The following is a 22,213-nucleotide window of genomic DNA, read 5'->3' on the forward strand; positions in this document are numbered from 1 at the left end:
TATCTCTGGTGGTGGCAGCCCGGAGAGAAACTAGACGACTGGTAGTCCTGAGTACCCTCGGTGGTGGCAGCCCAAGGGGAAAACGGACATTGGGGACCTCCTGCTTCGGCAGTTGGTCCATTGGTACTCGACTCCACTCGGTCACCTTTTGGTCCTTGTGGGGAAGAGTTAGTCAGGAACCTCCCTCGCCTTTAGGGAAAGGGTGCGTTTTTTGGCAAGCATTCTGGGCACGTTTTTTTTAGTGTGACACCCACACTTTTTTTGTGCACTTGGTGTTTTTGATTGGCACAGACGGAGACTTTCAAAAATAAAAAAAAATAAAAAGGAAATAAATTATAGAGTGGACTACAAAACAGGTACTATGAAGGGGATGGCCTTTCAGACAACACGAGTGAAAAAAATAAATAACTGGACTGCCACTTTATCACACAATGGGTTAAATATATCAACAGACTGTATATTATCGAGCTGAATAATATTGGTGAGATACCTGTGCACAGGAGGTGGGTCGCGCAGGGGGTCAGGGGGCCGCAGACGAAGCCACGGGTACTGCTGGTATGCCATAAAAAAGGTGCAGGTAGCTTAATAATGTACCCCAATCTGTTTTGGATCCACTCCAGGTTTTGACCCTGTGAAAGTGGCCATAGGCTGAATTCACAGGCTGTAGATCTGCATTGTGCATTTATCTAGTATATTATACAAAGGCATAGCCTGGTTTGAGGTGCTGTATGATCAGTATCTGTATGAAGTACAGTGAGTGTACTCTGCTGTGCAAGGTGAGTTTGGGGCCCACCTTGGGATTCGCCTGTGAGACAGTTTCTACACTAGATGGGAACTAGTGTAAGTCACGCCATAAAACTGGTGCGAGTTATAATAAATCTGTAAGGCCAAGACGTGGACGCCTCAGCCCTTCCTGATCACTGCCTACATTTTCACAATGTGGCAGGAGAGGTGCGGGTCAGGGTTTGAGGTGCACATTTGGCGCAAGAAAGGGCCTTATCCAGATTTCTGGCATAGAGGGGATGATGAATATGCCCCAGTGTGTCACCACCTCAAGAGCTGCTAATAACTGCTAGTAAGTGCCAATATACTAATTTTTCTAAAAAAATAAAATAATATAAGTCTAGTTATGATCAGGATTCCATCTTCACGATGCCTCAATAGGGCATAAGGGAAGGGCCCGTCTTATTGAGACAACCCTCAAAATCCGATTCTGAGGCTTTATGGAAAAAATAAATGATAATGAGTCTGATCTTTGATTTAATTTAGAAGCAGTCAGGCAAGTTAATACGTTACATTTGCTGAGGACGCAGCTAAATCTTCCACAAATGGCCATTTTTTTCCTCCCTAGACATGTACAATGCATTGATTTATATCTGTGGCATTTGATAATGGTAAAATAAAATAATTTTACTTTCCTTTTTTTTTTCCTTTTACACAGATGTTAGTTAAACGGGACAGAGGGAACAAATCACAGGCCTCATTATTCTATAGCCTCATTATTTTTGTGTGACATCAGTGGTTCTTTAAATATAAGGGTCCTAACCTTTTCCACATCACTCTAGAGGCAATTCAGAAGAATATGACAGATTCTGACAGATAATGTACTGCCAGACTCCAGTGCTGCACTTCCCCGTACCATTTTAATGTAATAACCTGCTTTAATGGTTACATTTATGGACTGTTTCCTGGAACTTTTTCAAAAAAAATGGAAAAAAAATAGAAGTAAATGAATCTCTGAAATAGGAGACTGTAAAACGGAGAGGATTTAATTAACTGTCCAGGCCACAACTCGCAGCCAATCGCAGGATTTCATCCCTCATACATAACTTTATTTTACCATTGATTTCCTTTCAATTCACCTTGTTGTTGTTTTTTCCGTTCTTTAGATGCAGCCTCCTATTAAGTTAAACATATAAAGGCACTTATCTAGGAAACATTGTTGTATGCAGTTTCCGCATCGATACAAGACAGATGGGTGGCTGCAGCCCCATAAGGGATGATCACATAGTGAAACGTCACTAAAACATGCAATGAAAGCAAAAACGTGTTGCATTTTTTTCTGCAGTGTTTTTCATTGAGATTTTGTTGCATTTTTTTCTCTACTTTTTATATATAGGGACAATGCTCTTTACTCCTCAGCTAAAATTAACATGCTGCATTTTTAAGAAATACATAGCTTTTCAGTGGCTCTGTTCCGCAGTGTGTGGATGAGATTAACCAAAGTCTTTCATTTGGTAAATTGTAGCGTTTTTCCGCTATGTTTCTGTTTTTTATCAATATGAAGCCTTAGCCCTCAGGGGCTGCACGTAGCATAAATGACGCAGCAAAAAACGCTGCATTTTACAACACCTATAAAGTGGTTGGGATTCTGGATAATCCTATCCACACATTGCAGAAAAAGTAAAATGTGAGCGTTTTTTGTAAGTCGCAGCATGTCTATTACACTTAGGGAAATGCTGGCATTTTACGTATAGTTAAAAAGCGGACAGAAAGTCTGCAGAGGAAAGGACTTTCTGTGATAAGTGCTGTGGAAAAAAATACGGTATGTTGGCGCTGCGGTCATTTCCGCGGTGCTTTTTCGTTGCAGCTCACTACGTAGGGACTTAACCTGTCACTTTTCATGATAAATAGTAGTTTTTTTTATTGAATTGTAATGAAAGAAAACACAATGTGCCTTTACAGAGAAAAGGGATAAGATAGATGAGCAAAACTGGCATCATATAGAAAAATAAATCTGGCTGGCCTACTAAAGGTCCCAGAACAAGGGCTAAACTGCAATAATTGAGTAAGGCATCAATAGACTGGCAACAAAAGGTAGGCGTAAAGAAAAATGCTCAGGCTTCTGCCTCCCATGTACAAAAATATAACGACTATAAAACTGCCCTCTAAGTACAAGAATATAACTATTATAATGCTGCCTCCTATGTACAAGAATATAACTACTAAAATACTGCCTTCTATATAGCAGAATATAACTACTATAATACTGCCCTTATGTGTAGCAGAATATAAATACTATAATAGTGTCCTCTATGTACAATAATATAACTACTATAATACTGCCTCCTATGTACAAGAATAACTATTATAATACTGCCTCCTATGTAAAAGAATAACTGCTATAATACTGCCTCCTATGTACAAGAATAACTGCTATAATACTGCCTCCTATGTACAAGAATAACTACTATAATACTGCCTCCTATGTACAAGAATAACTGCTATAATACTGCCTCCTATGTACAAGAATAACTGCTATAATACTGCTAAATATATCTGCTACAATAACTTATTTCAAAGTTACACAAAGCATTCTTCCACATCTACTCAATGTGACTAAAGCATTGTGCTGCACTTCCCTTTCATCTTCCAGTTTATTTTTCCAACACCGAAAAATAATATGCTGACAGAGAAATGAATAATAACTATGAAGCTTTTCCATACATTTCACTAGAGACGTCTATGGGCTCAGTATCTTTCGGCTATAACTTAGATATATAACTTTGCACATGCTACACATCCCCTACCTGGTACCTACCATGCTGCCACTTGCGGTCATTTTGTCATGTCTTGTGGTCACGGTTGATCTCACTGTGCAGCTTGCAAGAAGGACGAGCAAAAGCTGTGCGGTGTGGAGCGACTGGCACATGTCTGGTCTGCTGCAGCTGGTATAATCTTCACAACCTTTCTTGGCATCACCTGGAATGGAAGCTCTTTATATAGGCAGAGAATGTAACACCCTGGCCGTGAAGCATAATTGAGAGCAATTTCCAAGCAAAGCGTCTGCTGCTAATGTTTAATGCGGTGATCAGTGACTGTGTTTTACACAGGAAGGGGGTAGGGTAACGCAACATCTTTTTACGAAGATAAGAAGAGGTGATTCATTACATAAACCACTTCATGCAGCTGAGGTGCCAAGTCTTCACAGTTCAGAATATTTATAATGAACATTTTACCCTTATTTTAAGACCTCGCTTATATAACGGTTTGCTTTCCTCTAGAAACAGCGTCACCCCTATCTATAGGTTGTATCTGGTACTGTAGCTTAGCTCCACTGACGTGAATGGGATTGAGGTGCAATTCCTCAGAGATTCTTAGAACAAAGTAGGCATTTAGTTCTCATCCTAGACTATCAGTAATGGAATCCAGGAAGATGAGCGGTGGCCTACTGTAACAAACAATGGCAAAAATAAAATCTAAACCTGCCCTGACATCCTCTCAGTAAATGCAGGAGTTCATTTTGACTCTAGGCTGCTACTGCTCTTCTGTATGTAAAACCAATCCTGGATGGGTTCTCCGATCTGGAGAGGAGGGGACAGAGTTGGGTGTGTATCTGGGTGGAGTTGGGGCAGGGCATCAGCCTGACAAGATTTTCAAGTAACCATGGCTGCACTAATACCAGAAGATGATGGAGCAACACCACCGAAATTCTCAGCTGCTCCACCATCTTCTTGTATTAGCGCAGCCATGGACACTGCCTCCAAAATCCTGTTAGGCTGCTACACAGACTAAAAAAAATACAGCTTTTCTGCAATATATGGTCTCAGCACTAGACAGTTTTCTTAAAGAGGATCTTTTAATGTGTCCACCTTTTTAAGTTCTTAGCATCTATTAATAGGTGCCACTCCACTAAATCCAGTGTAGTTGAAATTTTCCCACTAACCCCCACCATTCCTGAGAAACAAGCACAGTTAGTTTTGGTACCTGATGTGTTATTTAAGCTCTGTAATGTCAGAAGGGCGGTGTCAGACAGAAGAGTACAATTCCAGGCTCCAATCAGAGACAGCCAGTGTCAGAGCTCAGAGTTACACCCCTTGTCTGCTCCTGCCTGACACCGCCCTCCTGACAGTACGGAGCATAAATAGTATATGAGATACCAAACAGCACAGATTGCTTGGTAACGGTGGGAGCAGCAGCTATTAACTGATGTTTAGAACTGGAATCGTTGGTGTTGAAAGGTCTTCTTTAAGTCTGCCCTAGAGTATATTATAAAAATTAGGAGTTTTAATAATCATATGTGATGGACCCTTTTTTTTTAAAGAATATATTTACCGTATATACTCGAGTATAAGCCAACCCGAGTATAAGCTGAGACCCCTAATTTTACCACAGAAAACTGGGAAAACTTATTGACTCGAGTATAAGCCGGGGGGGGAAATCCACCATTGCAGATAAAAAGTCTGGTCATGTGCATTGCAGCTTAGTAACTCCATGGGGATCATAGTAATAGCAGTTAACCCCATCATGTCCCTCACATTAACCCCCTGTGTGCCTCACATAAGAGTTACTGATATGTGGGACATATGGAGGTAATAATTAGGTATCTTCACAATTAAGGTCCTTCATTAGTACCCTCATGTGTCTCACATATTAGTAACCCTTATATGGGGCACACAGGGGTTAATATGAGGGACATGATGGGGTTAACTGTTATTAATGTGAGGCACATGGAGCTATTGAAACAAAATTAATAACCCCAAATGCCTGACATTAATAGGCAGAGTTACTAAAGGAAGGGACCTGTGTGTGTCACGTTACTGTAGCTTCCTCTCCTCCATACAACAGACATCTTCCATAAGACACAATGAATCCGGGCCACTCATCTGCAGGGTAGATGCTAAATCCTAGTGTGCTAAAGGACCTCTGATGACGTCATCACCATGTGATCGGACTCTGGTGTGGGCGGAGCTACTAGGATTTAGACTCAACCTTATCTGCAGATGTTACATACCAGTGGCTACAGTCACCTGACCTCATGACAAGTCATTCACAGAGCAGTAGCACTAAAGGACCTCCCCCTTCCAGGTCCTTCCAGTTTTCTGTGCTCCGTGGACCCTGACTCGTGTATAAGCCGAGGAGAGCTTTTTCAGCATGAAAAATATGCTGAAAAATTCGGCTTATACTCGAGTATATACAGTAAATTAATGTATTAGAAATAAATACCATAGATTTACAAGATCACCTCTAAAACAGATTTAATGGAATATACTGACAATATTAAAAAAAAAAATTCCCATGATATTTACAATGTGCCTAAATTAAAGGCTGCAGAGTCACAGGTAAAATATTAATACCCGAAATAGATTGCATTGTAAAGAACAACAGAAAAATGCATGAGTCCTTTAATCCATATTGTGGTCCTCACTGTCTGCCACTGCAGAGTCGCCATCTGAACGCCTCTTCGCTGTACTTAAAGACTTTTTCTTTCTCTTTTCTTTCTGTTCCTGGTTGCTGGCAGCAATTTCATCACTGTAAGCGGAGATGTGCGCATGCTAGAATATAGAAAAAACAACTACATTGATCTAGGCCCCAGTGACTTAAAAAAAACAAAAAAACAACACACACACACACACACATATATATATATATATACCGTATATACTCGAGTATAAACCGACCAGAATATAAGCCGAGGGCCCTTATTTTACCACAAAAACTACGAAAACTTATTGACTCCAGTTTAAGCCATGGCGGGGGGGGGGGGGGGGGGGGATGCAGCAGCTACTGAAAAATTTCAAAAATTAAAATAGATACCAATAAAATTACATTAACTGAGATATCATCGTCATGTGCATTAAAGCCTAGTAACTCCATGTGCCTCATAGTAATAGCAGTTAACCCAATCATGTCCCTCACATTAACCCCCTGTGTGCCTCACATAAGAGTTACTGATATGTGGGACATATGGAGGTAATAATGAGGTATCTTCACGATTAAGGTCCTTTATCAGTACCCCCATGTGTCTCACATATTATATGGGGCACACAGGGGTTAATGTGAGGGACATAGAGTTATTGATACTAAATTAATAACCCCAAATGCCTGACATTACTAGGAATAGTAACCCCAGCAGGTACCTGTGTGTTTTACTTTCACTTTGTTACACGGAGCTTCCTCTTCTCTGCAGGATGTAGGGCAGCAGTAGGGGCCTCCTGGGCTTTCATCTCTCTTGCTAGAGAAGGGGGGGGGTGTCCTATATCATTACTTTAGCACTAAATGACCTCACCCTTCATTTAATTTATGCAGGTCCTTGCCAATCTGACCCGGTGTTGGACCCTGAGTCGAGTATAAGCCGAGGGGTGCTTTTTCAACATAAAAACTGTGTTGAAAAAGTCGGTTTATACTCGAGTAAATACGGTTTATATACGGTAAAGCGTAGAGAATGTGGGGGGGGAGAGGAGGGTCATTTCAAACAGTTATATCTTGGGCAAACATATACAAACTTGATTTGGTGTCATACGAAACAGGAGATTCTCTAAGGTTGCTTTGCTCTCTGTATTATTTTCAGAGATATCACTGGTTGAAAATAGTCAGGATTAAGACATTTATATGCAGCTGCATAACATATATGATAGACATATTCCAATCCTCGTCTGTGATTTTAAGCACATGTTATCTCTCTGACTAATATATATAGCAGCCTCAGTGTCAAATGAAAGAAGAGAATCTCTTCTTTCATACGAGGGTAGACTGAAAAGTTTCCGACCCCCACATGTAGATGGCAACACTCGTCAACCAAAGTTGGGGAATGTGTTCGCGCATGAATTGGGATGTACTCACAAAAATTTCAGCCATTTTGCACCAGCGTTTTTTCTTTGACAGTCATTGAAGTGAATCGATGCGAGTGATTTTGTGAAAATGGATAAAATTGAATATCGAGCTGTTTTTGTTTCTGGGGTGTAATGGTGTATCCAAGTTTCATCTACAGTAATTAATCGGCGTCAAAACTCTGATTTATTGCGCTTAAATTGCGCGCCAACAGAGCTTTGCAAATGTTCATCGGAACACGTTTTTGGTCCAGAGTGAGCAATCGCAGCACCCAGCACCGCCGTCAGCTTTCTCATCCTTAAAACTTCAATCAATATGTGGCAAACACGATATGCTCATAACCTCTGCTATCTCTCTAACCTTAATTTGACGATTCTCTAGCACCATTTGGTGAATTTGAGCAATGTTTTTGTTTGTGGTTGCAGTTTTTACATTTACATTCCAACGCATGCTCGAACACATTCCCCAACTTTCGTTGATGAGTGTTGCCATCTACATGTGGAGGTCGGAAACTTTTCAGACTACCCTCGTATGACACCAAAACCAAGTTTTCTATGTTTTATAATGTCCCAAGATATAGATGTTTGAAGTAACCCTACCCTCATTTTCTCTACATATCACACAGCACCTGAATTCCTTCAGCTGGGTTCACATGGGGGCTTTTGGTCCGGATTTTGAATGGGTACCTTTTTCCGCGAGCGGTTTGTTCCCGTTCTCAGAAAAAGGAAGCGACATGCCCTTTCTTAAGGTGGATTCCGCAGCGCGACACTCCCTCCCGACTAGGCCCATTCATTTGGGCCTAATCCAGAGCAGAATGCTGCGACTGGATGCTGGTGCACTGTATGCACTGCACCGGCATCCAGTCACGGCTAGCTGTTTTTTGGACCAGATTCTGAGGCGGCCTCCACGTTTTTTTCCAAAATTCGGTCCAAAAACCCGTGTGAACCCAGCCTTACACAGCAACATTCATTGAGAGGAAGACAACCTCAAGAAGCCAAGACAAGAATAAAGAAATGCAGGATTTCACAGAAAGGAGACAACATTTGTTAATAAAGTACATTACAAAATGTATTAATGATACAAATACTGCCAGAAAATCAAAAGTTGTCTAAAAGTTAAGTTTAGTTAAAGAAAGGGCATTTCCATCTTGTAACAGGATGGTTGCCTAGCCCCCCCCCCATCTTGCAGGAAATGGCAGTGTGGCCCCATTCAAGTTAACATGGCTGGCTGCGGTTGCCTGCACGGCTGGATGGCCAGGATTTCTGATGTGCAAGGAAAACTTAGATGATGACCCAGTGTGAAATAAGTGCTGCAGTTCCTTCGTTTTTAGGATTAGTGGAGGTCACACCTTTACCGATCATTAAATGCAAATCTGGAAAATTGGGCCTGCCCCCTGGGTGAGTAATAAGACCCTGGCTAATCACTTGCAGGAATTGTTGTTTGTGACCCTCTGCCACTCAACTACCCATGAACATCATGTGTGAAACCGTCCATGCAATTTCATCATACAGGATGACCTGGTAGTTGCTGAGAGACATCTAGGATCCCTGTAGACTTAAGTTCAGAAAGCGTGCCACTAATTCACACTGTGAATACCTGAACCTGTAGGAAACTTTAGCTTTGGGTGGAGTTCCCCTTTCAGATATAGACATTAAAATTATAAAATAAAATATAGTTACCAGAGACCGGCTGCGCCTCGACAGCAGTTTTACATCATCCATGTTAATTGTGCTTCTTTTCCCATGTCTGTGTAAAAAGTGAAGAGACAGACAATGAATGACAGACAACACGTCTTGGTTGCAAGGAACTGGTCAGTTGAAACTACTGAGGCTCGGGTTGCATGGTGACTTTGGTTCCAACTCCCATTGCGTGACCAAAGATTTCCATGTCATCCTGCGACTCCTTCACTAAAGTAAAGTTCTGTGCAAATATTTTAGGCAGGGGAATGCTGCAAAGTAGGAATGCTTTCAAAAGTAGAAGTGTTAATAGTTTACTTTATTAGTAATAATAACGTTATGTATATAGTACCAACATATTCTGCATCCCTTTACATATCAGAGGGTTTGAACAGAACAATATTTGACTAAGTGCATGGAGTGCAGGGTTAGGCTGTGAGCTAAGGAATCCCATTCCCCACTCTGCTAGAAAAATGAGCAAGCAGGACTTTTCACTCTCCAGGCCAGATCTCTTTATAGTCTATAGGGTCCATGGGTTCCAGCTTTGTAAGCAGATTGGATTTCCGTTTTTTGGGTCTCAGAGTATAACAGAGGATGTAAGTCTAAGGTCATAGGCAGAACGTAGAGGACAGTTAGGGGCGTAAAATGATTTCCTAACTGTATATTTAAAATTATTGATTCTTTTAAAGGTTACACACATTTTAAGCTATGTCCACATGTAGCCACATTATTGCAGATTTACAGTATTTTTTTGGAAACCTGTAGCAAGACACTGGAACAAAACAGTAACATCTAGCCTCACCCTCAAACACGTATTCATGTTACACTTGTCAAAATCAGTAGAGTTAGGCTTAGTTCATACGTAAGTAACGTGTGGCTTATTTTGGCATCGGAAAAAAACGCTTCCTAATTAGGAAGCGTTTTTGTGATCTTGGCATGCTTTTTGTGGAGCGTTTTTTTTTTTTTGTAAAAACCGCTTCCAGGCGGTTTTCCCATCCTTTAAGAGAACGGGCTGCAAAAAACGTGTTGCGGTAAAAAACGCTTCCCATTCACTTCTATTGCTTTCTTCAGGCGGAAAACGCCTGAAGAAAGGTCATGTCGCTTCTTTTTCTCTGCTAGCAGAAAAAAAAAGCTAGCAGTCTACATAGACTAACATTGTATGGAGGAGGATTATACCATGGATTCCGCTGTCAAAATCCTCCTCCATGTCCCCGTGTGAACTAGCACTAAAAGGCCCTATAATCAGGGATGCTTTAACCACAGGGCCAACGAGTCACTTGCACCAGGCCCTATGGTAGCAGGGGGGCCTTGGGACAGTGGGACAATGCTGCATTTGCTGTCCTGGGCTTCACCATTCATACCTTCTCTTCCCCGGGAGCTGCAGGTGCAATGTGATGAGGTCACTTAGGTTGTGCCTGCAGCTTCCTGAAGACTCCAGACCAGGGCAGCAGGGGAGCCAGGAGCAGTGAGTATTAGTGTTTTGGGTTTTTTTGGCCAGAGAGGGGCGTATTAATATGGGAGAAGCTTGAAGGGGACATTAAACCGGGGCTACTGGAGGGGGGAAATTAGACTGTGGAGGTAACTGGAGAGGGACATTACACTGTGGGGGCAGCGGGAGGGGATCATTATATGGGATCACTAGGGAGGCATTATACTGTGTGAGGGCCACTAAGGAGGCATTATAACTCGTGCAAGTCAGGTATTTCTGGTGGTGGTGAAGGGGGGAGCCCTTATGAAACCTTTGCACTGGGCCCACCAATGTGTTAAAACGGCCCTGCCTATAATAAAGTATAGGCAGTTCTCTGTATGACCATATTCATGAATGAAACTGACAGGAGGAATTAGGGTTGTATATATACAGTATATATATATATATAACTAGCATCTGCCCGCGACTTAGTCTGCGGGTTGGTGTTGGCGCTGAGCCGCTTATATTTAGCCAATTGCTGTTGTGGATGATCCGCCTGCTCCCGCGTCTCGGCTCTGCTACATCACAGCATGTGCGCAGCATACTCAGTTGTATGTACATCTCTGCATATGGAGAGCGTACTCAGCTGTGCTACAGCGCGACTTAAGCTCTGCTACATCTGGCCATTTGGATTATAGGGGTGTTCTTATGTCAGTGTGTGAGCAGCTTCTGTGTTACAAGGGGCTGAATGGATGTTGCTGAAATGTGCCAAAGTTCAATCAGCCTGCTCCCGCACTCAGCTCTGCTACATCGCTGCATATGTGTAGGATACCCAGCTGTATGTACATGTTTGCATATGGAGAGCCTACAGAGGTGTGCTACAGCGCTGTGTAAGCTCTGCTACATCGGGCAATTGTGATTACAGGGGTTTTGTTATGTGACTGTCTGAGCAGCTCCTGTGTTACAAAGGGCTGAACGGATGTTGCTGAAATGTGCCAAAGTTCTCCCCCATCAGAGGCAGAACAACACATTCCCCGTCATACTCACTGAAACTCTACACCCGATATACTCCTCTTGCCCACACACAGCCTGCATGTTCTGTAGTCTCCTGATCTTCCATGAGACTCCATTTTCTTCAGCTTTCACACTGTCCAGCTTCTTCCTATATAGCTCCGCCCACAAAATAGTGTGTAGCTCCGCCCACTGCCTAGCATGATCCTATCCTAGAATGGCTCAAGGATCTGTGATGACGTCATCACAGGTCCTTTAGTGTTGTGTGTACCTAAATTCCTTCATTGTGGTCGTGTAGTGACGTCTTTTACCGGGATAAAAAGTAGCCTATGTTTTAATTGGGGTTCCTATCTATGTATGTGGCAAATTTCCTGCAAATCTGTTCAGCCGTTTTTGCGTGATTGAGGAACAAACATGCAAACCCACAAACATCCAAACCCACAAGCTTTCACATTTATAATATTAGTAGGATAGGATAGTATTAGTAGGATGTTTTTATAATATTAGTAGGATGTGTGATGGTAGCGTGCAAGTTGGTGTAATAACAGCTACCACACCATATTTAGCACATGTTCAATTTTAAGAAGCAACAAGGAATTCAATGTAACTGGTGAAGAGATTATAGTGCAGCAGACTGGAGTTGGGGTGTGTGCAAGTTGTTAAAGTTTAAAGCAATTTGTATATAAAAAGTAATCACATTCTATTACTGAAAGCTGTTCACCACAAAGAAGAGCGTGAGGCACCTGTTATGACTGAGGGCCCCATGATATGTTTACCCCTTTCTAACACAAAATGAATTGAGGGAGCACAATAGAGTACTGCAATTACTGCTCAAAATCCCATCCTTACACCTGCATGTAATTTGATGGAGCAGCTCTTGGCAAACACTGAGCTCTATACGAAGAGAAGCATTACTTTAATGTTGTGACGTCAGGCGTCTTTGATTTATGGGATTGCATAGAATGTCTTTAAAGTGGACAGATGTGACTCCGCTGCAGGAGAGGTTCATTCAATTCATAGCTCTGAGTGCAGCGCTCCTGAATTCTGCATTATAAACAATGGGTAGCAAGATATCCGGGAGCTGGAGAGAAATGTCACTGCAAATGTAAACCAAATCCTTTCAACAAAAAAAAAGGGTTGTTGCACAAACAAGTAGCTTTTGTGATGTAGTTAAAAATCATGACATGAAATGCCAGCCATTCCCATTTAGAATGTCATTGGTGACATAAAGGACACAATGAACTACAAAAAAAATCATTCCAGATGTTTGAGAATAGTGAATGATATGGACTTAAAATAATTATCATCAAGTAAATGTAACCTCAGATGAACAACATAAATTACACTGCATCATTTATTAGCAAAAACTGGGCCACAATGCAGAAGTAATGTGTGAAAAATTAAGTGTACCCAAGGCTAAGGCCCCACATTGCAGAAAAGCAGCTTTTTTTGGTTGCAGATTTTGCTTTGGATTTTTGAGCCAAAGCCAGGAATAGATTGAACAGTATACATTTTTCTTAAATATTTCCCTTTCCTTTTTGAAGCCATTTTTTGCTATGGCTCAAATTTGGACAGGAATAGCACTGTCGGCCTGCACACTGATCCGTGTATTACACGGTCATGTGTGTGGGCTGACAAATGAATGTGTCAGGAAAAACCCAGATAGCACATTGACCTAGCCCACTGTCATGTGCAAGGGACCTTACTGTTTCTATAAGGATTAAGAGGGTACATAGTGGCCAAGTGCTGATAATCACATGCCCTTGTTTAATCAATCATCAGCAAGCATGACCTCTATAAAAGCAGAATTTTTGCCAGTTTGCTGGGCTGGAGCATTCAGCTGCGTTAACACAATACCTAGGACAAAAGATAATCAGCAATGATCTTAGAGAATCAATTGTTGCTGTCCTTCAATTTGGGCTGTGGACATGGTAGTCTGACTCATGCTTGGTTCACGTCTGCGTTCAGAGATTCGTTCCCCTCTCCGTATTTTTTTGTGCAGAAACAGAGCGTAAACCACACGGACCCCATTATAGTCTATTGGGCCTCAGGTTTCCAAAGGTAACTGCTTTTGTATGCGGATTAGGTGTCCGATCGGGGGTCCCCAAGTGGACTTCCCGAATGGAAACCCGAACACAGATGCGAACCTAGCCTCAGATCGTAAAGCTCCTCTAATTCATTAAAAAGCCAGTCACTGAATTCAAATAAAAGTGAACATGCAACAAACTATATATTTTATTTATTATACAGCATTAATAATTGTATAATATAGTAGTTTTATTTTTATACAATCTGACTCCACCCAAAACTGGTCCAGTGTGTGACTCCACAATCCTGCATGTAAAAGAAGAGTGGACTACATTTCCACCAGAATAATGCGGGAGATTGATAAATTCATACAGAATACCAATACTTCAGGTTATTGCTGCTAAAGGTGGTTCTACAAGCTACTGTTAGGGTGAGTTCACATTGAGTATACGCCAGCTTATTCTGAACGTAAAACACGTTCAGAATCAGCGGCGTATAAAGCAGTTCCCATTCATTTCAATGGGAGCCGGCATACGAGCGCTCCCCATTGAAATGAATGGGCTGCTTTTTTCACTACGAGCACTCCCATTGAAGTGAATGGAAAGTGCTCGCGTGTACGACTCGGACTGAGCAGAGCTGGCCGTACACACGAGCGCTTCCCATTCACTTCAATGGGAGCGCTCGTAGTGAAAAAAGCAGCTCATTCATTTCAATGAGGAGCACTCGTATGTAGGCTCCCATAGAAATGAATGGGAACTGCTTTATACGCCGCTGATTCTGAACGTGTTTTACGTTCAGAATAAGCTGGCGTATACTCAGTGTGAACTCACCCTTACATGGTGTTTTTCACCCATGGTTTTTCCACTTTTGCTTTATTTTTGTTGAATAAATAATGATACATTGGAATCTGTTGTGTGCTGTTCATCTGAGGTTATAAGGATGTTTATAATGTCCTGATATGTAAAACCATAGACTTATAAACATTAAAAAAAAAAAAAAACAAATCACGCCGGGGACAAAGGGAACTTTTTTTTATTAAGTGCAATTCTGGCACATGGGACCTCCAACATGCAGCAGAACTATTTAGAGGCCAGAGCCACAATATTAAGATCAAAGCACTGTGTACATATATCTTATCTTGTACTTAATTTTGCATTATTCTTCATAGCTTCATTCATCAATACAATAATGTAATCCAATCACTAAAAACAATCCACTGGTGGGAGTCGCCGACCCTTTGCCTATTGGTCCCTATTCAGTTACACAAGGAGAAGCCGAGTAACAAATATTTCATGTGTTGTTGCTGGTGACAGAGGTGCAGAGATTTGTGGAGCAGCAGATAACATCACTCTCACACTTACCGTGCAAACATCTCAAGGTCCTTTGCAAACGTTTCTGTTGAGTGAGAAAAAAAATGGAAATTAGATCTCTAATTACTGAGGCTGGGAAAACTCATCATTAAAAATCTTGGAAGGACATCAAGATAGAGTGGTTCACGTGAATTCTTCAGCAACCTAAAAAGGACAATTTAACAGTAAGTCACACATGGGGGATGGGATCTAGAAGGGAGGGAGGAAGACAGTAATTGAGGAGGTTTGATGATTTATGAAAAAAAAAAAAAAAAACTATATAGGGTTTTTCATAATTTTAATAAAACTGTGTACAAGCAGAAATGGTCCGGAATAGAAACAAAACAACATGCTCACTTGTAACATCGCCCCCCCCCCCGCTAGTCCTGTTTTGTTTTTTAAAAAAAAGACCAAATGCTATTACAGGGATTCTACCATTAAAAAACATTTCTTTCTCGTTAACACATCGAAATAGCCTTAAGAAAGGCTATTCGTCTCCAGCCCACCGCTTGGTTAAAAACCTGGTTCTTGTCGGTATGCAAATGAGTTCTCTCGCAGCACTGGGGGCGGGCCCCAGCACTCAAACAGCACTGGGGGCGTTCCCAATGGTGCGAGAGAACTCTCTCCATCTTCTTCAGCAACCGCCTCTTCATCTTCTTCTTCTGGCTGGGGGGGTCAGACGTCGACGCCTGTGCAGTCGGCTCTGCCATCGGGACACAGACAAGAGCCGAGTGCACAGGCCGACCGGTGGCCATTTTTTGGAGGCCACTTATGCGCGCATGCGCAGAACGCTCCTGTACTCCATATACAGTCCTATGAAAAAGTTTGGGCACCCCTACTAATCTTAATAATTTTTAGTTCTAAATATTTTGGTGTTTGTAACAGCCATTTCAGTTTGATATATCTAATAACTGATGGACACAGTAATATTTCAGGATTGAAATGAGGTTTATTGTACTAACAGAAAATGTGCAATATGCATTAAACCAAAATTTGGCCAGTGCAAAAGTATGGGCACCTCAACAGAAAAGAGACATTAATACTTAGTAGATCCTCCTTTTGCAAAGATAACAGCCTCTAGTCGCTTCCCATAGCTTTTAATCAGTTCCTGGATCCTGGATGAAGGGATTTTGGACCATTCCTCTTTACAAAACAATTCGCGTTCAGTTAAGTTTGATGGTCGCCGAGCATGGACAGCCCACTTCAAATCATGCCACAGATGTTCAATGATATTCAGGTCTGGGGACTGGGATGGCCATTCCAGAACATTGTAATTGTTCCTCTGCATGAATGCCTGAGTCAATTTGGAGCGGTGTTTTGGATCATTGTCTTGCTGAAATATCCATCCCCGGCGTAACTTCAACTTCATCACTGATTCTTGAACATTATTCTCAAGAATCTGCTGATACTGAGTGGAATCCATGCGACCCTCAACTTTAACAAGATTCCCGGTGCTGGCATTGGCCACACAGCCCCAAAGCATGATGGAACCTCCACCAAATTTTACAGTGGGTAGCAAGTGTTTTTCTTGGAATGCAGTTTTTTTGGACGCCATGCATAACGCCTTTTTGTATGACCAAACAACTCAATCTTTGTTTCATCAGTCCACAGGCGCTTCTTCCAAAATGAAGCTGGCTTGTCCAAATGTGCTTTTGCATACCGCAGGCGACTCTGTTTGTGGCGTGCTTGCAGAAACGGCTTCTTTCTCATCACTCTCCCATACAGCTTCTCCTTGTGCAAAGTGCGCTGTATTGTTGACCGATGCACAGTGACACCATCTGCAGCAAGATGATGCTGCAGCTCTTTGGAGGTGGTCTGTGGATTGTCCTTGACTGTTCTCACCATTCTTCTTCTCTGCCTTTCTGATATTTTTCTTGGCCTGCCACTTCTGGGCTTAACAAGAACTGTCCCTGTGGTCTTCCATTTCCTTCTTATGTTCCTCACAGTGGAAACTGACAGGTTAAATCTCTGAGACAACTTTTTGTATCCTTACCCTGAACAACTATGTTGAACAATCTTTGTTTTCAGATCATTTGAGAGCGGGCTGTCCATGTTTGGCGACCATCAAACTTAACTGAACTTGAATTGTTTTGTAAAGTGGAATGGTCCAAAATACCTTCATCCAGGATCCAGGGACTGATTAAAAGCTACAGGAAGCGACTAGAGGCAAAAGGAGGATCTACTAAATATTAATGTCACTTTTCTGTTGAGGTGCCCATACTTTTGCACCGGTCAAATTTTTGTTTAATGCATATTGCACATTTTCTGTTAGTACAATAAACCTCATTTCAATCCTGAAATATTACTGTGCCCATCAGTTATTAGATATATCAAACTGAAATGGCTGCTGCAAACACCAAAATATTTAGAACCAAAAATGATTAAGATTAATAGGGGGGCCCAAACTTTTTCATAGGCCTGTAGTACTCATACATGTTACATGTAGTGACCCTACATGATAACTCAGCTACAATAAGAAAATCATAGCTGGGTTACTGACAAGTCCCAGACCATGGAAAGTTTCTGCATTAGTGGTCATAACCATTAGCAATCAATCAAAACAACAGACTGTCACCACTAAGAAAATTAGAGAAAATCTTTAAAAATTTGCAGAACTTTTAATTACTTATATTTGCAAAAATGTTTAACTTTTAATTATCTACAAATATAGATATGATTATGTTCATGGGAATACCCCTTTAAGGCTATTCCGACATGTGAACTAGAAAAAAAAAAAAAATTTAATGGTAGAATCCCTTTAAGACACAATTGTTAAAAGTCTCAGAAAACTCTTTTACGTGGTTGTCCAGTTACAGCAGAGGTCAGTAACTTTCGGCACTCCAGCTGCTGTGAAACTACAACTCCCAACATGCTCCATTCACTTTCATGGGAGTTCCAAGAACAGAAGAGAAATTATGCATGCTGGGAGTTGTAATCTTGCAACTGCTGGAGAGCCGTATGTTCCCTACCCCGAGTTACAGCAGAGAAATATTTAGAATGTTTGCACAATGAAAAGTTATCCATTTTCACAGTATACTTTCTGTATCAATTTCTTACACTTTTCTAGATCTCTGCTTGCTGTCATGCATTGTTTACTTCTATTGGATAAAAATCAGTCCATGGTCATGTGATAGACACACAGATTGTTACAGTCACGACTCGATCAGACATCTGTCAGACATCAGACATTCATCTGTGCGTCCATCACATGACCATGGACTGATTTTTATGCACTGGAAGTAAACAAAGAATGATAGCAAGCACAGATCTGGAAAACTGTGAGGAATTGATGCAAAAGTATATTGGAAAATTGTAGAACTTTCCATTATTCAAACAATAACTTTTATTATTGAAATACGACCGCAATGAAAAATGATAGAAGGCATCAAAACAATCGTAGTATCAATATAAAACTGCAAAGCAGCACACTCACATAACAGAAGAAACTGCTATATTGATGAGATCAGCTTCTACATAAGTAACGAGAAAGAGGTAACAAGGTATTTAAACCAACAACCGAAATGGAGGGGCTGTAAGGGGGCAGGGTATAGTGCTTAAAGTGCAAAGGGACAAGAAGTGGGTGAGAGGGGGCATAAGAAGCACATTTAATCCTTTTGTCTAATCATATTTAGGACAGTATGGCAGACCTGGGAAGTTGGTCTTACTGATCCAAGGTGCCCAAACCCTATCAAAAACCTGGTGGGCATCAGAGATAGTGGCATTGATTTTTTTTCATGAAGCATTACAGTGACAATACGCCAAATAACATCAGATATCAAGAGAAAAGTTTGAATACCTTGTGTGAAGGAGTTATACCATAAACATTATTTATCCCACTACCAATAAGAGATACATTTCTGGGGAGGGGGGAAAAGTCGACTGTTGAAAACCCTACCAATCCAGAGAACAGAGGGGTGTTGCTCCCCATTAGAATGTGGCGATGGATGTAGATTGCATGCTTTTGCACCATTAATTTTTTCAATAGATGAAGCTCAGCACTCAGTTAAACCCTGGCACTGGTGAATTGAGTGGCATGTTTTTCTGTATCTACCACTACTACTCAATGGGAGTTAAAGGGCTCTATCAGCAAAATTATGCTAATAGAGCCCCACATATGCGTGAATAGCCTTTAAAAAGGCTATTCAGGCACCATAAATGTAATTTTAAACCCCCATCCCGTTTTAAAGTAAAAGCATAAAAACATATATGCAAATCTTACCGAACGTGCACCGGGGGCGGTGATGCACGATGCCGCGTCATCTTCGGGCACGGCTACCTCTTCTTTCTTCTTGGAGCGATGCCCTCTGGTCCCTTCTCTTCTGCCGGCTTCCTATTGGTCTTCTTCCGGCTTGAGGTCTTCAAATCTCGCGCCTGCGTAGTAGTGCTTCCCTCCGGAGCACTACTGCGCAGGCTCACTCGCCATTTTACTTAATGGCAGTTCGCGAGCGTGCAGTACACTTGTGTAGTTCTACGGGGACTGGCAAGTGAGCCTGCGCAGTAGTGCTCCGGAGGGAAGCGCTACTACGCAGGCGTGAGATTTGAAGACAAGAAGACGGAAGAAGACACGGAACCAGAGGGCGTCACTACAAGAAGACAGAAGAGGCAGGCGTGCCCGAAGCTGATGTTGCATCGTGCATCACCGCCCATGGTGCACGTTCAGGTACGATTAGCATATATGTTTTAATGCTTTTATTTAAAAACGGGACCGGGGTTTAATATAACATTTACGGTGCCTAAATAGACTTTTTAAAGGCTATTCACACATATGTGGGGCTCTTTTAGCATAATTTTGCTGATAGAGCCCCTTTAAACACCACTGAGAACCCTACTGATCAGCAATTCCTCCCCAATTCTTTGAATAAAGGATAAATATTAGTCGTAGTAAATTCTTTAAGAACTTCTTGATAACATGTTTAGGACCTTAAGTGTGGCCGTTACTGGCAGAGAACATTCTTACCACATTGTCTGAAGGTGATTTCTGAAATTGCTGCAATAGCTTGCTTGCTGAAGTTTACTTGTTTGTCCTCGGCGATTTCCTGGCACAGACTCCCGACAGTATAGTGAACTGCAGCCTTCAAACGCTAGAGAACAAGGAACAAAAGTGAGCAAAAATGATACCCTGAACCCTTAATCGGTTAGTCCAGCCTTGTGTACATAAAGCTTTATAATGGTATAATGAAAGTTCAGCAATCGTCTAGTTAAAAGGCTTGTCATGTTATTGTTTCTATAATGGAAAGTTGTTCAAATTTCCAATATACTTTCTGTATCAATGCCTCGCATTTTTTATTTTATTTTTAGATCAATGGTTCTTGCGGTCGCTGATGGCATATATCACGGCTAAGAGCCACTGTTCCAGATTACATGCTGCACTGTATGCAAGTCCCCCACGGAGGGGCACGGCCATTGTGTTTCTCGGAGGAGAACGGTGGCGGCCATTACATAACTGTGGGGACTTTTCCTCACTAGGGGGGTACTATGCTGGAAAAGGTTGAGAAACAGTGCTCTACACCTCTGCTTCCTGTCAATCTTTATTAACTTCCCATGGATAAATATCAGCCGGCGGTCATGTGATGGCTCATTACTGTCACAGCAGAGTAACTAAACATCTGTCCGGTAACAAGCTATGTATTAATCACCTGATACCCTATCTCAGGAATGGGGGTCCCCCAACCTTGTCCCACCACATATAAGCTTGTAAATGTAGCTAGAATTATAGAAACAGTGTAGATCACAATACTATGCTATTAAGTTGTATGGGAGTTGCAAAAACTGCATAGCTCAGCGAGTTCAACATTGGAGACTGTTGCAGTGACCACCGAAAAAGACAGGACAAAAAAGTGCTGCAGGTCTGATTTTTTTTGTCCAGTGGTTTTAGTTTCAAAGAACACCACGATAGTCAATGTGGTCTGCAGGACACTGTGGTGGATACTGTATTAGCGGTCCTTATGAGTCAGAGGATGTGTGGACATGGCGTCAGTGAATGGCACAGTGAGTAAGACGGCTTCTCAAATCCCAACCACCTCTGCATGCGTGGATGTGGCAGGATGGCGCCTGAGAGAAAGAGATAGGTGAAGGTCCCAGAGGTGGGGGCGCATCTATTAGAAATTCTTAACATAACCTGTTTATATCTACCAGAAATGTATGATACAGGAATATAGCTATAATTTTGGGATTCAATTTCTGGTCAAAGCAGATGGTTTGTTACAGTGGTTTTGGTGAGCCACATAGACAGGTACATAGACAGCAGAGATGTGAGCTGATACAGAGGCTGTAGAATGACATCTGTAGCATTCAAGCTACAGTCACACCGGCGGTCGGTGACCATTAGGGAATTCTCTCCTCCATTCCGCTTGGAAAATGTGGAGAAAAAAGTCCTGCCATACCCCATTATAGTCTATGGGGGTTCGCAGGTTTCCACGGGTTTTTTAAGCAGATTGAGTTTCTGTTTTTCAGGTCCCCACATGGACCCAAAGAACTAAAACCCAAACAGGTATGAATGCAGCGTCACTGATAACAGGCAGACATCTTTGTGAGGTATTGAAACATTAATATTACAAATTCATTAAATACTCCCCATTTATTAGTCAAAGAATCCCAGAACACATCACAGGCCTTCTGCCTCTACTTCTCTGCAGTACAACACTCCTGTCTGATGTAAACCTAGCTATGACAAGACCCTGGAGTCTGTACAACACCGTGCTACGTCACACTCCAAAGCTGAGCTGACGCAGGTATTTATATCAGTAGAGATCAGCAGGGGGCGCTGTGAATAAGATTTGGCTTCAACACTGCAGCTATGCTAAACAGATGCTAGATGGCGCTGTGAGCACACAATCAGACAGCACGCGTACAGTAAGTGAAGCCTAGATACAGAACGAGTACGTGTTACCAGCTTGGGATGTGAATCGGCCATTTCGCTAATAACTAGTAAATAGACTCCCAACAATCATTACCTGAGTGTGAGACTGTCGCTGCTCGTCCTCCTCCGCCATGACGTCCCCTACACAGTCTCAGCAGTGCGCCTTACCGCCAAAACTCGAAACTACGGGTGCAGAAGAAGACCAAACTGCAACGCGAAACCGCATAATAACTGATTTAGTCCACATTTTTGGATACAGCTGGTTATTTTTCTACTTGAATACACAGAGACAGCCATTGGTACTTGTGTAGTCACAACTACAGCCCACCTA

General features: G+C 41.9%; 1 protein-coding gene across 1 annotated transcript; it reads right to left on the reverse strand.

Moving 5' to 3' along the window:
* Positions 1-6,003: 6,003 nt before the first annotated feature.
* Positions 6,004-22,059, reverse strand: CENPS (centromere protein S). Its single transcript, XM_075280055.1, has 5 exons — positions 21,977-22,059; positions 19,981-20,104; positions 15,036-15,069; positions 9,231-9,297; positions 6,004-6,275 (listed from the first exon to the last, which is right to left on the reverse strand). Exons 1-5 carry the CDS (start codon positions 22,013-22,015, stop codon positions 6,126-6,128), a joined length of 414 nt encoding a protein of 137 aa, XP_075136156.1. The 5' UTR covers positions 22,016-22,059; the 3' UTR covers positions 6,004-6,125.
* Positions 22,060-22,213: the final 154 nt, after the last annotated feature.

This window comes from Leptodactylus fuscus, chromosome 6 (assembly GCF_031893055.1).
Source record: "Leptodactylus fuscus isolate aLepFus1 chromosome 6, aLepFus1.hap2, whole genome shotgun sequence".
Classification (NCBI taxonomy): domain Eukaryota; kingdom Metazoa; phylum Chordata; class Amphibia; order Anura; family Leptodactylidae; genus Leptodactylus; species Leptodactylus fuscus.